The following is a 19,606-nucleotide window of genomic DNA, read 5'->3' as shown; positions in this document are numbered from 1 at the left end:
CCTTCTCCGATAGGGAGCAGAGTGGTGTACACATGTCCCCGCTTCTTCATTTTGTCCTTACGAGCTTCTTACAGCTTTCCAGGCTGGGCATGTGATCAGCTTGTAGGGATGAAGTGTGTGTGTGTGTGTGTGTGTGTGTGTGTGTGTGTGTGTGTGTGTGTGTGTGTGCGCGCGCACATGTTTTTGGACTTTTAGAGTTTTGAATTTTTAACCCTTAGAAATGAAAAGTAAGTAATTGAAAACAGGGAAGGGTGGTGGAAAATGATTTTAAAATTACATTTTGTAAACTTTGTTGATACATAATTTTCAAATCTCTCTTGCTTATCAGGAAGTCCTACAAGCAAGCTCCCAGTGGCCTCCCAGGTTCCCCAAGGAACAGGGTCCCCTGTTCCTAAAATTCACGGAAGTAGTTTCTTAACGTCTACAGTCAAGGTAAACTCTTCCTGCTCTGTTGCACTTCGCAGACTCCAAAGGCATACTTGCCGATGACAGTGTTTGATCTGGAAGATCATTTCCTCACTTAGTTCCTTCTGGTGTAAAAGACCATTCTCAGCACGTCCATCAAATGATCTCCCAGTATCAAATTGGAAGCTCAGTGTGGGGATGAGGTGGCCGTACTTATTTTGTGAAGGAGACAGTTTTATTAAAAATACTTCTTTAGAAGTTGAAGAGAAATGGCTCAGCTACTCAGAGCGCTTCCTGCTCTTGCAGAGGACCTGAGTTCAGGTCCCGGCACCTACCTGGCAGCCCACAACGACCTGTAACTCCAGCTTCAAGGGATCCAGTGCCTACTTCTAGCCCCTGTGGGCACTGCGTGCGCGTGCGCGCGCACGCGCGCGTGCGCGCGCGCACACACACACACACACACATGCATGCACACACGTACACACACACACACGCGCGCGCGCGCAGACACACACACACACACACACACACACACACACACACACACACACACACACACACAGATGCTTTTCTGCCAGCATGTTTCCTGGTGGTACAAGGAGCAAACCTTGTCTTCTTTGCACACAGTAGCCTGATAGTTATTTATTTAAAAGTAACTCTTAATCTCTTCAGAGTAGACAGTAGTTCAGAGTTTGACCTTTCTGGACTGTGATCTGACTTCTTACTTGGCTCCTATTTGCTCAGGATGGCTGTCTTAAGCAGAAGCCACGGAGATGACTCCTGTCTGAATGGCTCTGAGAATCTCTTCCTGGCGCACCCAACCCAGCATTCTTCTTACGTAGATAGTTGACAGCCATCCTGGATAGTCCTGACCAAATGAGGTTTTCCTGCAGTAACTTCCTGAAGTTCTACTGTTTATTTCTTAATACTTAATATTTAATCAGACACTCACGGCTTAGGTAGGACTCTGACATTCGTCAGGGCATTTGCTGAGTAGTCCAGGCGAGACTTGAACTAGCAACCCTCCTTTGTCGGCCTCCTGAGTGCTGAGATATTACAGGCACTCAGGTGGGAATGCGTGCCTCACTTTTTATTTGAAGGGAGTCACCGTGACTGCACAGGAGCTTGGAAGATCCATGAACATTGTGGGGTTTTGTTTTCTTTGTCTTTGGTTGTTGGTGTTGGGGTATGGTGGGTTTGCATTACATTGTTTCAGCCTGTCCTATAATCAGTGTGTTTACACACAGCAGGAGGACTCTTGACTTGATCTGAGTTAGTTTTCCACTCTGAAGGCCCAGAGCCACTGTGTTGATCCTGTTCTATAGTGAACGGCTGGAATATCTGGAACAGTTTGTTTAGCCTATTGTATAACCAGTGTTTTTACACAGCAGGAGGACTCTTTATTTGCATCCATGCCGCCTCTTTGCCCAATCGGCAGTCACCCGAAAGTGCAGAGCCCCAAAGCTGTGACTGGAGGACTCGGAGCTTTCACTAAGGTGAGTGTGTGCCACGGCGTTGCCCCGGAGCCTCGGGTGGTTTTCCACGCTTCTGTAGCAGGCCTTAGTTCTGAGGAATGCCTCCGCTCTAATGCTGCCCCCGTCCTAGCAGCGCAGCGCAACGGGACTTGGGGGTCACGGGCTGTCTTGGTCTCCCTGCTGCCCTCTATGACAAGTGACAGAAGCAGCGCAGGGTGCAGCTGAGGTCCTGCTTGGCCCTTCATAGCTGTTAAGGACGCTGTTAAAGCCTATTTACCTTTCTCCTGGAGCATCCTGCAGTGCCAAGTTTCATTCATTAACGTCACTGCAGAGAGACTAGATTCAAAGATTAACAGTAGATCCTTCCTCCTCCTCCCCGACTCGGAAACTTACTCAGTGTCATTGTTTGTTGCAAGGTGATCATCAAACAGGAACCTGGGGAAGCCCCTCATGTGTCCACCACAGGAACTGCCAGCCAGTCACCATTCCCTCAGTATGTGACCGTGAAAGGGGGTCACATGATAGCTGTGTCCCCTCAAAAACAGGTCATAAGTGCCGGAGAAGGGACGACTCAGCCACCAAAGATTCCGCCCTCCAAGGTTTGTATGGCTTTGGGGTGAGGGTGGGGTGTGAAGGTACAAATGTAGGTTATTTATCTAAATAGGTGACAGGTACCAAAATGATGTAGAGTTCCTGATCCCATACAAACCTGTTAGCCCAGTTGGAAAAGACCCAGTCACATACATCTGTACTGTCTCTCCTTGACACGAGTGGGTGCGTTTAAACAGAAGCCCCAGGAACAGTCTAAGAGGCATAGGGACATGGAACCTCTCTCCAGCATCAAAGTAGCAGGCCTTGTGGGCTGTGTATTTGATTCCAGTGTTAGTGGGAGCGCTGTTTTGACCCGTTCATTCCTGGTCAGATCTGGAGCGCTGCGCTTCACACCTCGAATGTCCAGGCCCTGTGATTTGTTTTGTTTTGAGATGACCTCAGACTCAAGGCCACCCTCATACCTCAGTATCCCAAATGCTAGGATTACAAGTGTGTGCCATTTGGTTCATTCCTTCATTTTGTTGATAACTTAGAAGTACCAGAGAGTGTATAAGGAATTGTGAGGTAGCACATAATCCGTCTTCTTCCACACCAGTTACATAGCGAGTCTATTGAGTGCTTATGTACCAGTCCGTATGTACACATTCCTTGTAGTTCTCCGGCTACACCTGCAAGGCAGGTGCTTTTCACTCCCATTTTACAATGTGGAAACCATGAGTTTGAGGGGCGTGGAACCTTCCTGTAGACTATACGAGCAGATAGCATACAGCTAGTGAGCGGTAGGAGGCTTGAAACTCAGGTCTTTTGGCCCCAAATGCACCGTGCCAGAGCTGGTGAGATTGATAAGCTGTTTTCTGTAACCTAAGCATGCTTTGGAACACAGAGTTAACTTAGCCTGGTGTTTTGGCATGTGTGCTCTGGAACTGTTGGGAATGTTTGTGGGTGTTTACATTTCAGCTTCAAAGCCTGGCCTGTCTAGGAGTGTGAATTGTTTTGAGATGAATACTCTAAAATGGAAGATGGTATTGCATAATTTGGGTTAGTTTAGATAAGTAGGTCTCTCTGGGGATAGAGATGAAAATTCAGAAAATTACAGGTTGTTTTTAAATCTTAGGAATCTGTAAGGTTTCCAAAACTTACCTCATCAGACAGTTCATCTTCTGATTTAAAACAGCAATTCCTCATCTGTCTCAAACTTACTGAGTCAGAATTTCCCCCAAGGGCCTGGGAATCAGGTTTTTCATAAGCTGCCCAAAGGTTCAGGTGCCCTGGCTGGTTAGGAACTGCCGCAGCATTGCCCTGGCCTCTGGGTGAGCTCTGCCACTGTCAACAACAGAGGTCGAACCCGGGGCCTCACACGTTAGACAAGGATTTATTCTCCAGCTGAGCTCAGCTTTCTTTTTACTTTTTCTCTTGGGGTCGGGCCAGTCCTGTAGCCAGACAGACCCGAGGTCCTTCTGTCTCAGCCCTGGAGTCACTGGGCGGGCATTCTGTACCACCCGTGCATCTGTGGCTTAACTTCCTGTTCAGCCTTGGCTCACACCTTCTTTTTTTATGAACACAGGTAGATCTTTTGCCTAAGTGTGTATCTATGGTATCATGTTCATGCCATGCCTCAGAGACCAGAAGAGGGTATCAGATTCCCCCAGGGCTAGAGTTACAGACAGCTATGAGCCAACGTTGGGGTGGGGGTGGGGGTAGGGGCTGGGAATCAAACCCTGTGCTCTTAGCTGCTGAGATCTCTCTAGCTCCTTACAAGTTATTTAAAATATATTCTGCTTCATAAAGGGGTATAGGTTTTTTCCCCCTTTTACATTTATTTATATGTCTAGGGACACAGATGTGAGAAAGTCAGAGGACTACTTGCTTAATTCTCTCCATCTTGTGGGTCCCAGGGATCAAAGTCAGATGATCAGGCTTGGTAGATGTTACAGAGGAAACACAGCCTTGACAGAGCAGGGACCAAGGACTGGAACTCACTCTGTAGAGCAGACTGGCCACAGACTCCAGAGATCCTCTTCCCTCTGCCTTCCCCATCCTGGGATTGAGGATGTGAATCACCAAGGCCAAGCCAAGGAGTGACTTGTTTTGTTTTGTTTTTCCAGACAAGGTTTCCTTGTGTAGCTTTGGCTGTCCTCGAAATAGCTCTATAGACCAGGATAGCCTCAGAACTCACAGAGATCTGCCTGCCTCTGCCTCTTGAGTGCTGAGATTAAAATTGTGCACCACCACCCAGCCCAAGGAGTGGCTTTTAAGGAAACAGTTCTACTAAAATAAAGGAACTAGAAGTAATTTAAAATATTCAAGGCATATTAAACAGCTGACTGAGACTCTAGATTGCCGTCTAGTATGCTTTATGTTGTAGGGTATAAAGCCAGCCCCTCTGTGGAGTGTAACACTGACACTCAGGACAGCCACAGCCTCCCATGGTTCACTATCCCATTCTCCAGTGGTTGTACCAGAAACTAAACAACCAGCAAATGACTTCACCTTTCAAAGAGTCCGTGGTAAAGAACACTGGTTCCTCTTCTCAGCACCCACACGGTGCCTAACATCATCAGTTCCAGAGGATCCGGCGCCTTCTCTGACCTCAGTGGGCCTTGCACTACTGTGGTACACAGATGTACGTGCAGGGAAAACACCCCTACACATACAATAAGAATAAATCTTTTTAAAGAATAATTTACACTTAAAAATGGAATGAAGTGGGAGTACACACACCTTTAAAAATGTTTTTAGAGCTACTGCAAATCTTGTGTTTGTGTAGCTGAAGTTTCCTCTGGTCCTGCCCAGCTCCCCAGACCCTGTAGCTGCTTATAAAATAATCACTCAGAAGCTTATATCAATTAAAACTGCTCGGCCATTAGCTCAGGCCTATCACTGACTAGCTCTTACATTTAAACTCTGCCCATTTTTGTTAATTTATATGTTGCCACATGTTCCATGGCTTTACCTGTGTGCTATTACATGCTGCTCCCTGGATGGCAGGCTGGCGTCTCCCCTGACTCAGCCTTCCTCTTCCCAGAATTTCTCCTTGTCTGCTTATCCCTCCTATACTTCCTGTCTGGCTACTAGCCAATCAGCTTTTTACTTATCAACCAATCAGAGCAACACATTCACAGCATACAGACCATCCCACAGCATATTTGGGCTTAGGAGATGGCTCAGTAGTTAAGAGAGCACTTGCTACTCTTCTAGAGGACCCAAGTTCGTTTTCTAGCACCCACATCAAGCGACTCACAACCACCTGTAACTCCAGCTCCAGGGAATTGGATGTGATTTTCTGCTCTCCTCAGATACCAGCACACACATGGAGCACAGGCAGGCAGGCAGACAGACAGACAGACAGACAGACAGGCATGCGCATATACATAAACGAATGAAAGTGAACATTTTAAAAACTCACGTGATCGATGAAAGTATCCCTGTGGACTGTACAGGTGGAGGACGGGAAGTGGAGAGCACTGGCTGGTTAGCATGATAGGTAGGCGTCGGCAGAGGCTTGGCGCTCCTCAGCTCCAGTCTGCCGGCTGCAGGTAGGTCTGTAGTTTCTTGGTGAGCCGTTTCAGCCATGTGGCGGCACACACCTTTAATCCCAACGCTAGGAGACCAAGGCGGGTGGCCCTGAGTTGGAGGCCAGCCTGGTCCACACGGTGAGGCCTTGTCTTAAACAAGAACAGGAGAAAGGGTCTGCCCGTGTTTCCACATTGCCTCACGGTTACCGTTCTTCAGGTGATAGAAGTGAGTTCATGTTAGCTGGACATCTTATACATTTACTCTCTCTTTATGATTCTGTGAGGTAAATATTGCCATTACTTAAGCTAATTTTAAAGTTCAAGGAAGTTAAATGATTTACCCAGTTGCCAACTTGGAACTGAACCAGGAAAACAAGTCTGTCTGGTTGCTCTGTACTTAACAGTGCTTGATTAGGGGACCATTGTCACACTAACCATAGCACCCAAACTCATGGCAAATGTGTTTTTATTTCACAGTCTTTGAAAAGAAACAAGTGGTTTAGTAGACTGTAATGAAAGAGAGCTCATTTGTCTGTTGCTTATTTTATTCTGCCGCTTGAGTGATTGTTTTATTTTGTTGTTGTTTTTTTTTTTTCCTTTTTGGTCCTGCCGGTGCATCTCCAAATGACAGCCCTGAGATTGTAAACATGTGCCACTGTTTCTTAAAAAGGGGGTGGGGGGGACGGGAGTGGCTGGAGAGATGCTCTTCCAGAAGACCCACATTTAATTCCAGGCATCCACACAGCAGCTCACAGCTGTAACTAGTGCCAGGAGACCAGTGCCCTCTTCTGGCCTCTGTGGGAATCACGCGTGCATGCAGGCAAAACACCCATACACATCAAATAAAATTTTCACTAAGTCCGAGAATTTCATACAGTGCAATTTTAACATGTTCATGTCAACTCCTTCCATAATCACGTTCTCCTCCTTACCCACGTGTCTTAGTTTTTTGTGTTTTTTTTTTAATTGCTGTGGTAATATACTGTGATCAGCATGGTGGGGAACAGGCCAGCAGGCGTGAGTATGGAGCGGTAGCTGAGAGCCTACATGTGACCGTAGCGTAAGGCAGAGGACGCCGCTAACCGGGAGTAGAGCTGGCTTTGACACCTCAAAGCCCATACCCGGTGACACTCTCACAGGGCCGCACCTCCTAATCCTTCCCAGTTTTACCAACTGAAAACCACGTGGTCAAATAGATGAGCCTGTGAGTGCCCTTCTCACGCCAACCACCATACCACCCAGCTTGGAGTAGGGTGTCCTCTCCCACCATCACGTCCAGTGTGTGTTGCTCAGCTAGCCGTGGGAGTGAGGCCCCGTTGGCCAACAACTCAAAGGGTAATCCATTCCTGCTGCTGGGGACTTTATTAGCTAGTATGAGGCATCTAGTCGGGTTTGGTGCCTCCGTGGTAGGGTAGCTGTTGGACCTGTGTGTGTTTTAGGAAGCTGCTGCAGTGGTGGTTTGCAGAGGCTTTCTCAGAAGACCTTCAGTGTTAGATATCCTTCCCCGTAGTTTCTTCTCTCCCCACCCTCACATCTCACATCCCAGTTTAACCCTTCCTGGTCCATTATTCCCATTTAATCCTTTATACCTCTGTTCTATCTCCCCTCCCTCGGTGCTCTCGTCTGGTGCTCTACACTGTTCAGCCGTCCTGACATCCTGCCCGCCATTCTTATTTTTTTTTAATTGTGTGTGTGTGGTGTGTGTGTGTGTGTGTGTGTGTGTGTGTGTGTGTGTGTGTGTGTCTCTCTCTGTGGTGTGGGTCTCTATGGTGTGGTGTATATGGGGTGTGTGTGTTGCAGGCAGTATGTCCAAGTGAGTACAGGTGCTGGTGGAGGCAGGGGCCTTGGATCCCCCTGGAGCTGGTGTTCCTGGCAGTTAGGAGCTGCCTTCCTGGGTGCAGTGACCTGAACTTGGTCCTCTGAATGAACAGTACATGGTCTTGGCCTCCGAGTTGTCTTTCCAGCTCCTCTTACTTTTTAATGATTCAAAAAACTCACTGAAATATTGAAAATATTATTAGTATCTACTTCTCTCTCTCTCTCTTTCAGATATAAAGTAGTTGAATACCCTCTGCCCCATGTTAGCATATGCATATTTACTTTAGGGTGGCCTTTTTTCCTCCAAATGAAGTCCATTTTGTTCTTCCTAGAAATAATTCCACCCACGCTTTTTAAATCTTTATTTTGTTTATGTGTCTGGATGTTCTGCCTGCCTGTGTGTCTGCCTAGCCTGTGCTTGCTTGTGCCTGTGGAGGCCAGAAGGAGGGGTCACACCTCCCGCAGCTAGAGTTACAAGGATGTCAGCTGCCCAGCGTGGGTGCTGGGAACTGAACTCGGGTCCTCTACAAGAGCACACTCTTAACCTCTGAGCCAGCTGTCCAGGCCCTGCTTTTGAAGAGCGGGCCTCACGTAGCCCAGGCTGACCTCCAGCTCCTAATTCTCCTGCTTCCACCCCCTGAGTGCTGGAATTGTAGATGAGCGCCAGCACACACAGCCTGCAGCCAGGCTTTTAAACCTCTGGTGGGTGAAAAGTACTGACTTTCTCTATTTTGCCTTAGAAAGCGGGGACCATTGGGATGCTTGTTAGGTAAAGACGCCAGAATCCAAACCTTATGAGGCCCACATGTGGGAGAGCTAACGTGGAAGTTGTCTTCCAGTCCTCTGACCTCCACATGTTAACTATGATTTATTGTTGTGTGTGTGCATGTGGGCACACACGTGGCACAGTGTGCGTGAGTACCCAGCTTTGGAGTTGGTTCTCTGATTCCACCTGTGTGGGCTCCAGGGATCAAACTCAGCTCAGCAAGATTTTGATTCGGTCAAGCCCTTTACCCACTGGAGCGCCTCACCAGCCCTAATTGTCTCTTCTAATGTAACACTTTCCTGCTTATTCTCTTAGAACAAGCTGCTTGTTGTGTTTTTAATTGAAAAGAAATTACTTTTAGAAACAGTTACAATTTAATTTACTTGGATTCTGAAATTTTTTTTTTTTAAAGTAGGGCTGGAGATGTCACTCAGGTGGCAAGAGTATTTGCCTACCATGCACAAAACCCTGGGTTCAATACCCAGCATCAGATAAATTGGACATGATGGCACAACCCTGTAATCCCAGCCCACAGGAAGTAGAACAAGAGGATCAGAATTTCCAGGTCACCCTCAACTTTGAGGCTGACCTGGGATACTTGGAACCCAGCTTTAAAAAGTTCTTTTTTCAATCACATATTTTTGTTTAAATGTTTCCTTTCTATTTTTTTTTTTTAACCACATGTTCATCTTCAGGGAGGGAAAGATGAGGGAAGATAAAATGGTTCCTTTTCCCAGAATCCGGTGGAAAGCTAGCACTTTAAGGAAAAGAGAGGGCACTCAGATGGACAGAGTCCAGAGCTTACAGAATAATCTGAGTGCGGTAGAGTTTGAATTCAAGAGGAAGTTTATTGCAGTTTTTATCATGTGAAGTTTGAAAGCACCTGCCTGTCCAGCAGCAGAGGACGCTTATGTAGACTGTGGTATTCCTGTTCTGGTCTGTACTTGATCAGCTGAAGATGGTTTGAAATATAACACTGGAAAACGCTTGTGTTACCTATTAATGTTGCAAGACTATGTACAGTGTGATCCCAATTCTAATTAAAGTCAACATTAGAAGGAATTAGAAATGAATACATTGGGAATATTTTATTTCTGGATGAGAATTGGGTTTTGTATTTATCTTGCCTAAGTTTGTGTATATATAAAGTTTTCCTATTATGGTGAAGTTTCGGGACGTCACTAAGCTTCTGTTTCATGGCAATACTCAAACCATGAGAGACACTTTTCTCCTGTGTCCAGGCACCCTTGTTTGGGACAGTTAGATTTTTGTGTGACACCACCACCCCACTCCCTCACCCCCCACCAGCCCAGCCCCCAGCCCCCAGCCCCTGCTGTTACTTTGTTCTTGCTGGAGCAGAGTGGCTGACCCCAGAGAACCCCCCAGGCCTGTGCGAAGTAATACTATTGGACTGTCTTTTGTCTCCAACAGGTTGTTGGCGTCCCTGTTGGCTCTACCTTACCTTCCACAGTGAAGCAGGCTGTGGCAATCAGTAGTGGCCAAATCCTTGTCGCCAAGGCCGGCTCTTCTGTCACCAAAGCAGTCGGTCCAAAGCAAGTTGTGACCCAAGGAGTTGCCAAAGCAATCGTGAGTGGAGGCGGCGGGACCATTGTTGCTCAGCCGGTGCAGACCTTAACCAAGACTCCGGTCCCAGCTGCTGGGCCACAGAAGAGTGGATCCCAGGGCTCAGGTAATTGATAGAATTCCGGACCTTTCAGTGCATCACCGTACGGAATTAAATGATTCGGTGTGCTGTTGGTTCTGATTAGGAAAGACTCAGAGGTGGTACTGTTGGTTTCTTCTCATGGAATTCTTTTGGGGGGGTGGTAGGCAGGGGTGAAGACAGGATTTCTTTGTGTAGTCCTGGCTGTCCTGGAACTCTCTCTGTGTAGACTAGGCTGGCCTCGAACTCACAGAGATCTACTGTGTGGGTGAGGAGAATCGAATCCAGGCTATCAGGAAGAGCAGTCAGAGCTCTCAACAGCCAAATCCTGGGATTAAAGGCCTGCACCACCGCGCCTGGCTAGCATGGACTCTTTTATATAGAGATATATAAGTAGCTGAAGTTTTATTTTATGTATGTACTGTAGACGTCTGTGCACGTGCAGTAAAAACCAAAGGTTGCATGGTTCGGGTCTAAAGTCATTTGCAGCCATTCATGTCCCACGATGAGCTGTGCTTCAGACATTCAACCCTGGCACGACCACGTGTTGACAACATCTGAAATGTAACGCTAGTGAACGCTACCAAGCAGAAGTTTGAATACCTTGAATAAGCTTTAGCCCTTGATGTTTCTGAGAGGCATAAAAACAAAATGCCTAAGACATTCCATGTTTACATTGGAGACCTTTTCTTTTGTTTTTAAGGATTATTTATTTTTATTTTATGTGTAAGGATGTTTTACCTGCATGTATATAAAAGTTGATACTTGAAAGCTTTATACAGTCAGTAAGGAAACCTTGTTTTCCTTATGTGGCCACAGTACCTAGCAAGTAGTTAGCATCAGTAAGTATTTGTTAAATGATGTCTACAAATACTTCTCTGGCCACGATGTTTGGGTCTGTTTCTGCTGGTGTTGTGGTAACTGCCCTCTGCTGGTTCCTGTCACTGTTCACATAGGAGTCATGCATGGTACCATTAGTGACAGTGAAAAGTGTCTTCTTCTCTAACAGAAGTCTCGCCAATAAAACTTGTTTTCAGTTCAAAAAAATAATAGGGGGATTATTTATTTTTATTTTATGTGTATGAGTATTTTGTCTACATAATGTCTGTAAACTGTGTACTTGAAGTGTCCTCAGTATTCGGAAGAGGAAGTCAAATTCCCTGGACCAGGCGTTAGAGATGGTTGTGAGCCACTGTGTGGGTGCTGAGAATTGAACCCAGGCCATCAAGAAGAGCAGTCAGTGCTACCGATGATGCATCTCTCCAGCCCCTAAAACAAGTGCACAACAGCCTGGCTTGTTGGTTCATACTTTCAACCCCAGCATGTGGGAGAATCCTGAGTTTCAATCTAGCCTGTTCTCTGTAGTGAGACCTTCTCTTTAAAAAGCAGAGGAGGAAGCAAAGATAGATTAGAAGAAATGGTCAGGACTGGGGAAATGGGCTCATTGCCATGCAAAATTAAGATAAAGACCTGGCCTGTTTATATACATCATTAATTTGTGGAAAGCTTTTCTAGTATGTAAATTATTTTTAGTTTAAAACATCTAGGAAATGAACTATGTTTACTCTTGGTTAGTGTTTTTAAAATGTGTATGTTATTGCTCCATGTTTTGATTTTAGACTATTACCCATAGTTGATTGTCTTCTTGTTTCTCCTCCCCTTGCCTCCTTTTCCTTTTAGTAATGGCAACATTGCAGCTACCAGCCACTAACTTGGCCAACCTGGCAAATTTGCCTCCGGGCACTAAACTGTACCTTACCACGAACAGCAAGAACCCCTCAGGAAAAGGGAAGCTGCTGCTAATTCCTCAAGGAGCCATCCTGCGAGCTACCAACAATGCCAGTTAGTCCATCTTTCCGTCACTTGGTCCCCGGACCTCTGCATGGGTTCGTCTTGTCCAGTGGAGGGGCAGTTCTTAACTGAACTGGAAGGATTTCTGTAATTCTGCTTGATGGTGTGATGGAAGAATTGCCCAAGCGGATTTTAAACATGCACATATTTTAACTAGAAAGTGTGTTTAAGTAGTCATAGTCCTAGGCGGTGACCCTGTTATTTGGGTGTTGTGTTGGAGTTTGGAATCAGATGGGATGTGGAGAGGTCTGGCTACCCAGGCTGTGTTGGGGAAGAGCTGGGAAAGGATCCATCTGCTTGCAGTGGCTGCTGGGTGGTTTTCTGAAGCAGATGTGCTAGGGTAGGAACCCGCTGTCCCTTGACTAGTTTTTAGATGTATTGATAGGTTTGGAGGTGGAATGAGAATTCCCGGTTCAATCTTAAGTGTGTTTCTAAAGCCCCAAGGAAACCAGGTGGTTTATTTAGTTACGTAAAACTTTACTTTGACAATGGCGGTGTGGGTGGTGTTGAAAGGTACATATTCCCCTCTGAATTGAAGTGTAATGTTACAGCAGCCTGGCTCCCTTGTGTGTTGACAAACTGCCTTAAATACGCACAATCCTGGCAGGCCTGGTCAGTGCTTAGATGGGAGAAGTGATGACCCAGTGTACTGTGTGAACCACTTGCCATTTCTGTAGTGGGCCATTGCCACTTACTCTGGTATGTTCTCCTCACACCTTAGTACAGTGTCTACATAAGGAAAAGCCAGCCTCAGTACTCCACAGTTGAAGCAGGACGCACCTCTGGTTTACACTGTCCTCGGGGTCACAGACTATTGAGAAGGATTGTGCTCGCTGTAATCGAGGTGGGGGAGTTTGTATGCTTAGAGTCCTGGGGATCTTACCTGTTACCAACATGGAAGGAAAAGAAAATCCATTGGCTTTGGAGTGAGATCTGAAAGAAAATTGGGAACATAGAGCCAAAGATGGATAATTCGATTTAAAACACTAGTCCAGAAAACATTAGCGTCAGGCTCTCATCTTACACCGCTAAATCAGATGCTGTCAAGGACATTCGTCATTGTAGTCAGAGTGGAAGTACAAGTTAAGTGTCCTCTATCTGGAATGCCTGGGACCAGAGTTTGCAGTTTTGGGAATATTTACATAGACTTTAGAAATCATCTAAAATCCAGAGAAATCTGAAATCTAATATGCTCCATAATCAAGAACTTGGAATGTCACTTAAGTATCCAAAATTTCCCGAATTTAAGTTTCCAGACTACAGGTGCTCACTCAGGGTGTAAATGGATTCAGTCTGGTCTTTAAACTCTGGGGAGTTTTCCTCACTCGGCACAGGAGAAGCAGGTCCCGGAGGAACGGCAGCGTGGGCAAAGCGTCTGCGCGCATCTGTTTCCTGTCGAGCTACTTCCGGTGATGTTCCTGTCCCTCCTTGTGCTTGCAGACCTCCAGTCTGGCTCGGCTGCTGCTGGTGGCGGTGGCAGCAGCAGTGCTGGTGCAGGAGGGGGAGGCGGTGGAGGTGGCGGTGGCGGCGCAGCAGGAGGAGCCCCAGGCACCACTGGCCCAGGAGGGGTGTCCCAGCACCTGACTTACACATCCTACATCCTCAAGCAAACTCCCCAGGTCTGGGAAGTTTACCTGATCTTGTCAACTATTTGATTACCCGATAAATGCCTTTAATTATTGTTGATTTCCCTTTACCACTCTAGGGTCAGGGGTCAGTACCAACATTTTAGCCATGTTATAAATCTATATTATTTTGAGCTTATTTTGTTTTGCAAGGTGAAAAAGATAGATTCAGAAAGATTTAACTAATTGATGTAAGACCTTCCTGCTAAGCTAATGGTAGAGTTTGGATTTGAACCCACATCTTTCTGTCCCAAAGAAAGATTCTGCTATGCTAATTGCCCCTACCCATCTGTAACAAAATAGACAGTATTAATGAACAGTTGAAATTCTGCTCTTAGAGAGGAAAGCCAGAGTCAGCATCAGGCTGTGGTGTTTGGGTTGGATTCAGTGAGGAACAGCTCCATCCCTTCTTTTTCCTTGTTGCTGAAGTCTTGTCCAGACATTGTCATTGAGAAAGATGGGAACAAATCCAGTTGCATTTTTAAACCCATTCAGCAACTGTGCTGTGTTCGAGTAGGGTAGACTTCCTGGTGACACTCAGTTGGCTTCCATTTCAGGTGCTTTGAGTTGTAGAAGGCAGCCGAGACATTGCAGACTGTCGTCGGAGGTGGCCAAGTTCAGTGTATCTCAGTGAATTCTTTTCTCCCAACTTAGGGTACATTCTTAGTTGGCCAACCATCACCCCAGACACCCGGAAAACAACTGACTACTGCATCAGTGGTTCAAGGAACACTGGGAGTCAGCTCACCCTCTGCGCAGGGACAGCAGACACTGAAAGTCATCTCTGGACAGAAAACCACCCTGTTTACACAGGTAAAGACATACACACCTAACACATGGCAATTATGCCATTTAATCTGTTTTTCTTTACACAAACTTTGGGAAATCCTAATGGAGCTAAGGTTACGTAGGCAACTGAGCAAACCGTTCAGAAAAAAACGAGAATAAACCTCAGGTTTAGGAGTGTCTAATTAGAATGGGGAAAATCAAGGCCGAGGGTTGTTCAGATATGTGAGTGATACAGCCTGGGACAGCTGACAGAAGGTAAATTCGGTGGTAGAGGTCAAAGGAGAAGCTCCGCCAGCTACGCAGGCCACGCTTTAGGAGAGGACGGCCATCCGCTTCCATCGAAGACACGGATTGCTTAACTTGAAGATTTCTGTGGAAGGGATTTCATGTGAAAGACCCCGACTAGTGAACGTGATGATCTCAGCCATCACACCAATAGTAAATGTGGTAGATTAGGGACACACTGTCCACAGCGTTCTTTAATGTGAACCAAAGAGACAATGCCAGGATTCTGCCTGGGTGCAGGACTTTATAATCCTCCATGAGAGGCTGTAACCGCAGGAGCAGAGACGTGTGGAGCAGCTGGAGGCTCCTTCCTCAGGACGTGGTGCTGGGTCCTTGCTTTGTCCTTTATGCTGGTAGAAGACTTCCACCTTTCAAGTTTATCACGTCGTTTCTGCTGTCACACCGTTTGTGTACTTCCGGAGCAAGCCACACTTGATTTTCATGTTTCATCCCTTAGCAATATATTTGCAGGGCTTAATTTGATAGACTTTGTTTAGCATTTTTCAAAAGACATTGATCAGTGGTTATTATTATCTGTCTGGTTTGCTCAACTGTTATTTTAATTTATTTAACAGAGCTGCCATTCAGGTTGTTTCTTCTTGAAGTTTTAGGGGTTTGTTTGGTTTGGTTTTCATAATTACTTGTTCATTAAGTAGCCTTTGAACACAGTCAGTTGACTGTATTTATTTTTTCTCTCATTGCCATAATTTTGATACTGGGAAGAATGGGGAAATGTGGTGGATTGTGTGTAGTTCACTGTTGTTAATTTGTGCACTTATTTCTTGCTGTGACAGAATGGCCACAAGTGCAGCGTAAGGAAGGGAAGGAGGGAGAGGGCTTTATTTTAGCTCACAGTTCTGGAGTACAGTCCACCTCGGTAGGAAGTCACAGCAGCCAGAGGGGACACCACTGGTTGTGTTGCCTCCCAGGTCAGGAAGCAGAGACATGAATAAATGCTGGTGTTCCGGTCACTTGCTCTTTCTTATGCAGCCTGGGACCCCAGCCCAGGGGATGGTATCACTCACATTTGAAGTAGGTTATCTCACCTCAGCATCATTTAAATCCGTCATAAACATTCCCAGCGGTTTGTTTCCATGGTAACTAAATCCCATCAAGTTGACAATCAAGATTGACCACATTATGAAACAAATTTTTTAGGGATCAAAGCAAAGATCTGCAATGAAGATTGAGTGGCGTAAATACTTATTCATCAAACTGTATGATGGCAGAAATGTGTAAGGTACAAAAACCAGTAGCTGTATAAAGGGAACTTAAGGGGCTGGAGAGATGGCTCAGCAGTTAAGAGCTTGGCTGTTCTTGCAGGGGACCTGGGTTTTGTTCTCGGCACCCACATGGAAGCTTCCAACTGTCTCTCAGCCCAGGTCAGGGGATCCAGTTCCCTCTCCTGGCTTCCATGGGCACTGCATGTACGTGGTACACATCTGTACGTGACAGGCAGAACATTCAGACACATAAATAAAAATAAATATTTAATAAAATAAAGGGAACTTAGACTTATGGAAGGGGAAACTTGCTTTTCTTTTTTTTAGACTAGGCTAACCTTGAACTCACAGAGATCCTCCTGCTTCTGCCTCCTGAGTGCTGGAATTAAAGGCGTACACCACCATGCCTAGCTTGTGGGGGAACCTGTTAAGATGTCTCAGAATTTAGGCGATCAATTGGATAAATCTTATTATTCAGTTTGAGGGGCTGAGGTTATGTGTGGCTCAGTGTTAGAACCTTGCCTGGCATACCCAGAACCCGAGTTCGATCCTCAGCACCCAACCTAAAAGTGATAATAATTGTACTTACTGAGGAGTTGAGCTAGGTGCGCTGTTTGTGGCATTTCTGTAATGCTGGCACATGGGAGAGGAAGGCAGGAAGACAGTGAGCTCATGACTAACCGTACATAGTTAGCCACTTGGTCCAAAAAAAGAAGCTGAGTTGGTGTGTGTGGCATTTATTAGTGGTTTCTGTTTCACTTTTGTAAGAAGTTAAGGTGCTGGATGCTCAGTCACATGAAACATGACTGAGTCAGTGGCCTCTATATTCTTGTTTTAAGGAATTCAAAGAGGGAAATTTGTAGGCCACAGAGGGTAAGTTTTTCGAAAGAAGTATTTTGTTAGACTGGATGTGATGACACGTGTGTTTAATCACAGATCTTTGTGAGTTTGAAGCCATCTAGGGCTAAAAGAGAGACTGTCTCCCCAAGAAGAATGAATGAATGAAGGAATGAATGAAGGAATGCATGCATGCATGCTGGCGCTGTGTCTGTCCCAGAGCACCATTAGCTTACCTGAGTGAATCTTGCCCTACCCAGGTTTAATTTCTCCTATTTAAAGCCTCCATGTGGGGCTGGGGAGGTGGGTAAGAGCATGCAACCAGGAGAACTCGAGTTCAAATCCCCAGCACCCATGTAAAAAGAGGTAGAGACACTTAGCGTAGCAACCTGTTCAGTCCTCAGCCCATGTGCACAGCTGCCCCCACCCAAAACAATAGCAATTAAAATTATTTTTACATTGGGTGTGGCCGTGCAGACATCACCCCAGTGCTGGGGTGGGGGGTACGGGCAGACGCTGGGGAATCACTGGGTGCTGGCCACTAGCTTAGCTCCAGGGTCAGTGAGAGACCCTATCTCTAGGAACACCTGAGGTCCTCCTCCAGCCTCCTCATGTGCATAAGCATGTGCACATGCTCACATATATGCACATACATCAGTCACATCACACACAAGTAAACCACAGTACTCCATGAGGTTTAAGGAAACTTTGACTCAGTTATTTTGAAAACAGGGCCTGCTAGCTCTGAAGACACTAGTTACAGAGAACGATCTGCAAACGCACTCGTTTATTTGTTCCATTTTAGCGTAAGGGACCTCAGAGGTCGTAGAGTTCATCCAGCTCGTTGGAAGGTTCCTTCGGACCTCCCACAGTGCTGCGGGGCAAGGCTTGCGGAAGTACGTTTAGTGCAGATGGGGAACAAGGTGTGCACTGTTGTCTCCTGGCCTTCTGACTGCTGCAGGCAGCCGCTGCGGGGCAGGCCTCGCTGGTGAAGTTACCTGACAACACGCTCAAGTCTGTGCCGGCGGCGGCGGTGGCGACTGCGGCGTCACAGCTTGCCAAGCCTGGGACCACGATGCTGCGAGTGGCAGGAGGGGTGATCACAGCGGCACCGTCCCCCGCGGTGACCTTCTCCACGAACGGTGCTGCACACCAGGTGAGGAGGGCACGGGAGCCGGGGGTCCATCGGGTGAGGACACGGGAGCCGGGGGTCCATCGGGTGGGGACACGGGAGCCGGGGGGCCGTCGGGTGGGGACACGGGAGCCGGGGGGCCGTCGGGTGGGGACACGGGAGCCGGGGGGCCGTCGGGTGAGGGCGCGGGAGCCGGGGGTCCATCGGGTGGGGAGGGCCCAGCAGCAGAGCTGCGGTGAGAGAGAGAGAGAGGGAGGCGGGGAGAGAGGGAGAGAGAGACCTCAGATGTTGGTCCTTTTTAAAATTGCAGTGTAGAATTCACATAGCATGAAAGGTACTGAGTCTAATACGTAGTTCAGTGGTTTTTATTCTATCTTCAGGGCTGGCTAACTTTCATCGTCTAGTTCCAGAACATGTTCATTGTCCCCAAAGCTACCCCGAACCAATCCCCTTTCCCTCCATCCCTACACAAAACACTGAGCTTCCACTTCTGTGTTGTTTTTTATTTTAGGTGTGTGTTTGTGGTGGGGTGGGGAAGGGGGGGGGGCGTTAGGGATCCAAGGCAGCTTGGAGGAGTCTGTTCTCTCCCTCCACCGTGGGATCCTGGCATCAACCTCCAGTTGTTACTCATGAGCCATCTTGACCGCCCAAATCTTTCTAAATGGATTTTCCTGTTTGGAGATTTTTTTTTTTTCTTTTTTTTTCGAGACAGGGTTTCTCTGTGTAGCTTTGCGACTTTCCTGGAACTCACTTGGTAGCCCAGGCTGGCCTCGAACTCACAGAGATCCGCCTGGCTCTGCCTCCCGAGTGCTGGGATTAAAGGCGTGCGCCACCACCGCCCGGCATGGAGATTTTTATAGAAATGCAGCAACACATGTGGCCTTCCATATCTGTCTGCTTCTGTTCAGTGTGTTTTGACACAGTCTCTCTGTAGCTCAGGCTGGCCCTTGCCTCTGCCTCACGGAGTTACAGGCATGCACCACCACACCCATCCACATAACATTTTCAAGGTTTATCTTTATTCTAACATTTATCAATCTTCCATTTTTTGTATCTGAATAATGCTTAGATTTATGGATATCTGTTTTTTTTTTGTCCATCACTTAATGGAGCATCTGTATTTCCTACTGTTGACTGTTAGGGACGCGTCTATAAACATGTATGTACACATTTCGTTTTTCCTGTTTACAGAGCTAGGAGTAGACTTGCTGGCTTGTATAGTGACTCCTAATTTGAGGAGCTGACAAAGTAGATGTGCCGTTCCTTGTTCCTGCCAGCTAACTAGAAGAGTTACACTTCCTATGTCCTTTATGTGTGATGTGTGGACGAATGTGCTCTCTTGTGTGCAGGTTGGTTCTCTCCCCTGTGGGTTCTGGGACTTGAACTCAGGTCAGCAGGCTCGTGTGGCAAGCACCTTTACCCACCAGGCCATCTGAGCAGCCCACGCTCTCTCGGGAGCATCCTGGGAACCACGGACAGCATTTCTTTGGATGACGTCCTGGTTACTTGTTTTCTGTCGTTGCTTCTGTGACGCCATGTCTAAGAAGCTGGGGCTAATCTACGGTCCTCCTCTCTTAATTGGGTCCATCTTGAGTTGACTCTAGTTGGTGGTGTCAGATTTTAGAACCAAGCTTCGTTCCTTATGTGTAAAGACCTAGCTGATCCGACAT

The 19,606-nt window shown here is 46.8% G+C and overlaps 1 protein-coding gene across 7 annotated transcripts in view; it reads left to right on the top strand.

Moving 5' to 3' along the window:
• Yeats2 (YEATS domain containing 2) overlaps positions 1-19,606 on the top strand; it is a 97,323-nt gene that overhangs the window by 53,098 nt on the left and 24,619 nt on the right. For 5 of the 7 annotated variants that reach the window (XM_076548579.1, XM_076548583.1, XM_076548582.1 and 2 more), the window contains 8 exons: positions 329-432; positions 1,794-1,901; positions 2,297-2,479; positions 9,963-10,221; positions 11,875-12,036; positions 13,486-13,664; positions 14,325-14,483; positions 17,766-17,960. In XM_076548579.1, coding sequence (XP_076404694.1) covers positions 329-432; positions 1,794-1,901; positions 2,297-2,479; positions 9,963-10,221; positions 11,875-12,036; positions 13,486-13,664; positions 14,325-14,483; positions 17,766-17,960 — 1,349 coding nt within the window. The remainder of the gene's footprint in view (positions 1-328; positions 433-1,793; positions 1,902-2,296; positions 2,480-9,962; positions 10,222-11,874; positions 12,037-13,485; positions 13,665-14,324; positions 14,484-17,765; positions 17,961-19,606) is intronic. The other 2 variants (XM_076548580.1, XM_042259079.2) reach the window with 1 other exon arrangement.

This window comes from Peromyscus maniculatus, chromosome 12 (genome assembly GCF_049852395.1).
Source record: "Peromyscus maniculatus bairdii isolate BWxNUB_F1_BW_parent chromosome 12, HU_Pman_BW_mat_3.1, whole genome shotgun sequence".
NCBI classification, from domain to species: Eukaryota; Metazoa; Chordata; class Mammalia; order Rodentia; family Cricetidae; genus Peromyscus; species Peromyscus maniculatus.
The sequence above is the reverse complement of the archived record's forward strand: the minus strand, read 5'-3'. Positions and strand labels throughout refer to the sequence as shown.